This window comes from Coenobita brevimanus, unplaced genomic scaffold (assembly GCF_032717465.1).
Source record: "Coenobita brevimanus isolate Jiangsu-jjx unplaced genomic scaffold, ASM3271746v2 jjx.HiC_scaffold_2600, whole genome shotgun sequence".
Classification (NCBI taxonomy): Eukaryota; Metazoa; Arthropoda; class Malacostraca; order Decapoda; family Coenobitidae; genus Coenobita; species Coenobita brevimanus.
In genome coordinates this window covers 3,491-6,669 of record NW_027643545.1, presented here as the reverse complement: position 1 = coordinate 6,669, position 3,179 = coordinate 3,491, and the positions used below count along the sequence as shown (strand labels likewise).

General features: G+C 47.9%; 1 protein-coding gene across 1 annotated transcript; it reads left to right on the top strand.

Annotated features, from left to right (window-relative positions):
* Positions 1 to 425: 425 nt before the first annotated feature.
* LOC145389914 (uncharacterized) lies at positions 426 to 1,971 on the top strand (the record flags this gene model as incomplete). The annotated part of the gene is made up of 2 exons (XM_080265030.1): positions 426 to 1,196; positions 1,871 to 1,971. Coding segments are annotated over exons 1-2 (872 nt in total), but the record flags the coding sequence as incomplete, so codon positions are not given.
* Between the last annotated feature and the right edge of the window lie 1,208 nt (positions 1,972 to 3,179).

The following is a 3,179-nucleotide window of genomic DNA, read 5'->3' as shown; positions in this document are numbered from 1 at the left end:
CCTGCAAAACACTGCACTTCGTGTGATGTTAAGGGTGCTCCGGTGTGGACACGCACCGAGAATCTGGAAGGTTGGAGAGTGGACTTCCCTCTCTCAAACACCGAATCTGGAGTCGTTCGGCGGCAGCTGTTGCACAGCTCTGCAGATGCAGGCCTCCCAATTGCCTGTCTCTGCTATGCTACAACATACCCTAAACAGGCCCCTGAATCAACATCGTTCAAGGAGGGACTGGGCACCACTCTGCTGTGACCGTCCATGCACAACCTCGGTTTAATTGACGCCCTGCAGGGAGGATCTGACCTCCCCACCCTGACTACTCACCTCCACCACCATGGCTGCCTCCTGCGATTCGAAGTCTCGCCCCCTCTAGCACCTTCCCGAGAGCCTCTTTGCTCCCAGTGTTACGGCAAGAAGCGCTCAGAGGGATGGCACCTCTTCGTGTCCCAGGAGCAGTTGAATATTACACTGACGGGTCAGTCACCGCTGATGGGTCGGCGGGTGCTGCATTTTACTGTGAGGGCCATGCCGAGACATGGAGGCTCCCTACAGGAGCCTCTGTGCACGAGACAGAGCTTGTTGCAATCCTTGGCGCTCTCAGAGACGCCAGCCAACATCATCACAGGAGAGTAATTATACATACAGACTCGCTCTCGTCTCTGCATAGTCTTCGTGCACGACGATTCACAGACAATGTAGCCTTGCTGACCTCCATTCTTGCTGTGGCTGACACCATTGCACGCCGCGGCACTGACATTCTTTTGCATTGGATACCCAGCCATGTGGGTATCCAAGGTAATGAGCTTGCAGATGCTGCGGCTCGCAGCGCCACTGCTCGGCCCAATGTAAACTTCCACCTGCAGCCCAATCTCGCGAGAATAAAAAGAAAAGCCTATAACTCCATCACAAGGCTCACTCGTGAGGATCATGAAGACCAGGTCGCTGCTGGCTCACGCTCAGCCTCGTGGTTTGCACGAGCAACTCAATATGAGCCGCTCACTGCCCCCTCTCACACCCCCAATGCTCTCATAGTAAGACTCAGACGCCTCCGCTTAGGTTACCCTTGTTACTCTCAAATATCAGGACTAGATCCTGACCCATGCCCTCACTGCCACCAGCAAGATGACTGGCCTCTGCTCCACTATCTCACAGACTGCCCTGCCACTGCCTCCTTACGACTTACTCTACGTGACCGTCTCGTCAGACGAATAGCTCGCCATGACACCGCAGCTGAAATTGTTGCACTATCCCCTATCCCTTCCCTACTCTCTATTGTCTCTTCTTACCCTCCGCCACGCTAAAAAAAAAAAAAAAAAAAAAAAAAAAATAGCACCTCTAGTTTACTTTCATCTTCCTCGCCTGTGTCCATCTGTCGCCATACAGAGGACACACGACATATAAAACATGAAAACATCTGCGGGCTCTACACCCTGAGCCCGGGTCCATCCTAATACTAGGTGGACAAATCTAAACAACAACAACAACTGCAGTGTCAAATCCAACCCTCCCCTTACCAATTCACGCCGATGTTGAACATCCAAGCCCGTGGATCATTCCTCACCCTTGTTCTCTAGCTGAGACAGACTCAGAATTCCCAAGATAGACTTTGGTCCTTTTAGGCTCGCCCAGTATTCTCTTCCCCGCAGCCGCAGCGGTAAGATGTCTCCCGCTCGCTCCCGCTCTGCATAGACTCGGCGCTCATAGTGAAACGTGGATAGCGCAAGCTAAGCCTTTCACTGCTGCTTTTCCCAGCACCTTACCGATTACGACTTTCCCATCATTCTGCAAGTCTGTCAGCCCGCTCACCTTGGCTGAAAATCTTTTACTACGTAAGACTACCTTTATTTCTTAGATTTTACTTTGGTCCTGTTAGGCTCGCCCAGTAGAGGCTCTGGTGCGGTACGAAGCCGAACCCCGAGGCCAGTGGCACGAGGGGACCCCGTTCTGGGGTGGTTATAGGAAGCACTGGAATGGGTATTTTCTTTAATAGGGTTAGGGATCAGGGGTACTCCTTTGACCTTGCAAGTGGTCACTCCCTTTAGAGGGGGAGTTTAGGTTACAAGCCCCAGATCACAGGTAGATTGGACCAACTAGGCGGCCTGTTAGTGGCCTCTCAGGATTTTTTCCCCATGTTGAAAAATGGGTAAACTTAAAATCAAACACAGTAATCCCCAAGAAAATCAAGTTAAACTGAAATTGCTTGAAATAGTTGCTCCTCACAACATAAAAATAACAGGACTCCATGATTCAAAAGAATTCATCATCGCAACTACAGCCACAGAAGATGACACTAATAAGCTCCTGTCTCATCCTCTGAAAACATCTTTACAGGACAATGGCTTCACCCCAATCCTCCCTCCCGACCTAAAAGCTAAAAGGAGCATTATATGCACCAAAGTAGATGACATCATCTACTGCCACAGTGAAGAGGAGATTGAACATGAAGTCATTAAAGAAAACTCTTGGGCCAAAATCACCAAAATAACCAAATTTGGCAACAGAAACACTATGAAAATAGAATTTGATGATATCAAGATGGCAGAAAAAGCAATAGAAGGGCTGAAATTGTTCCATCTGTGCATCAGCAAAAATCAGATCCAGGCTGAGAAATATATACATATCATAATGTGTATGAAGTGCTATGAAATGGACACACATAACATCAACGAATGTCCTAAACCCAAAGATTTTAAAATCTGTTCTGAATGCTCCAGTCTTGATCACACTTGGAAAAAATGCAACTCCAACTTCAACTGCGAAGGAGACCACCGCAGTATGGCTATGAAATGCCCTAAAAGAAAAGAAATATTAAAGAAAGCAATAACATACTGAATCCAGATTTAGCACTCAGCCAACTAAGAATCACCTGTGAAAAACTAGAAACCTTCCAACATCTTATTCGGCCAGCTAACACCGAAGAAGAAAGACTTCTTCGCCTAGGGGATCAGCACACAAAGGCTTCCCAACCCTCTCAGTCCAGACCCCAAAGACATAGACAATGAAAATCATTCAACATAACGTCCTTAATTGGCATGGTCGAAGTCTAGGTCTTAGCAATACCTACCGTAATTTAGATCCAGATATCATTCTTATAAATAGGCACGGCACTACCTCACCAAATTCACTCCGTATCCCTGGGTATAAAACACATAGCAAAAACTTTCTCAATCGCCCTATGGACG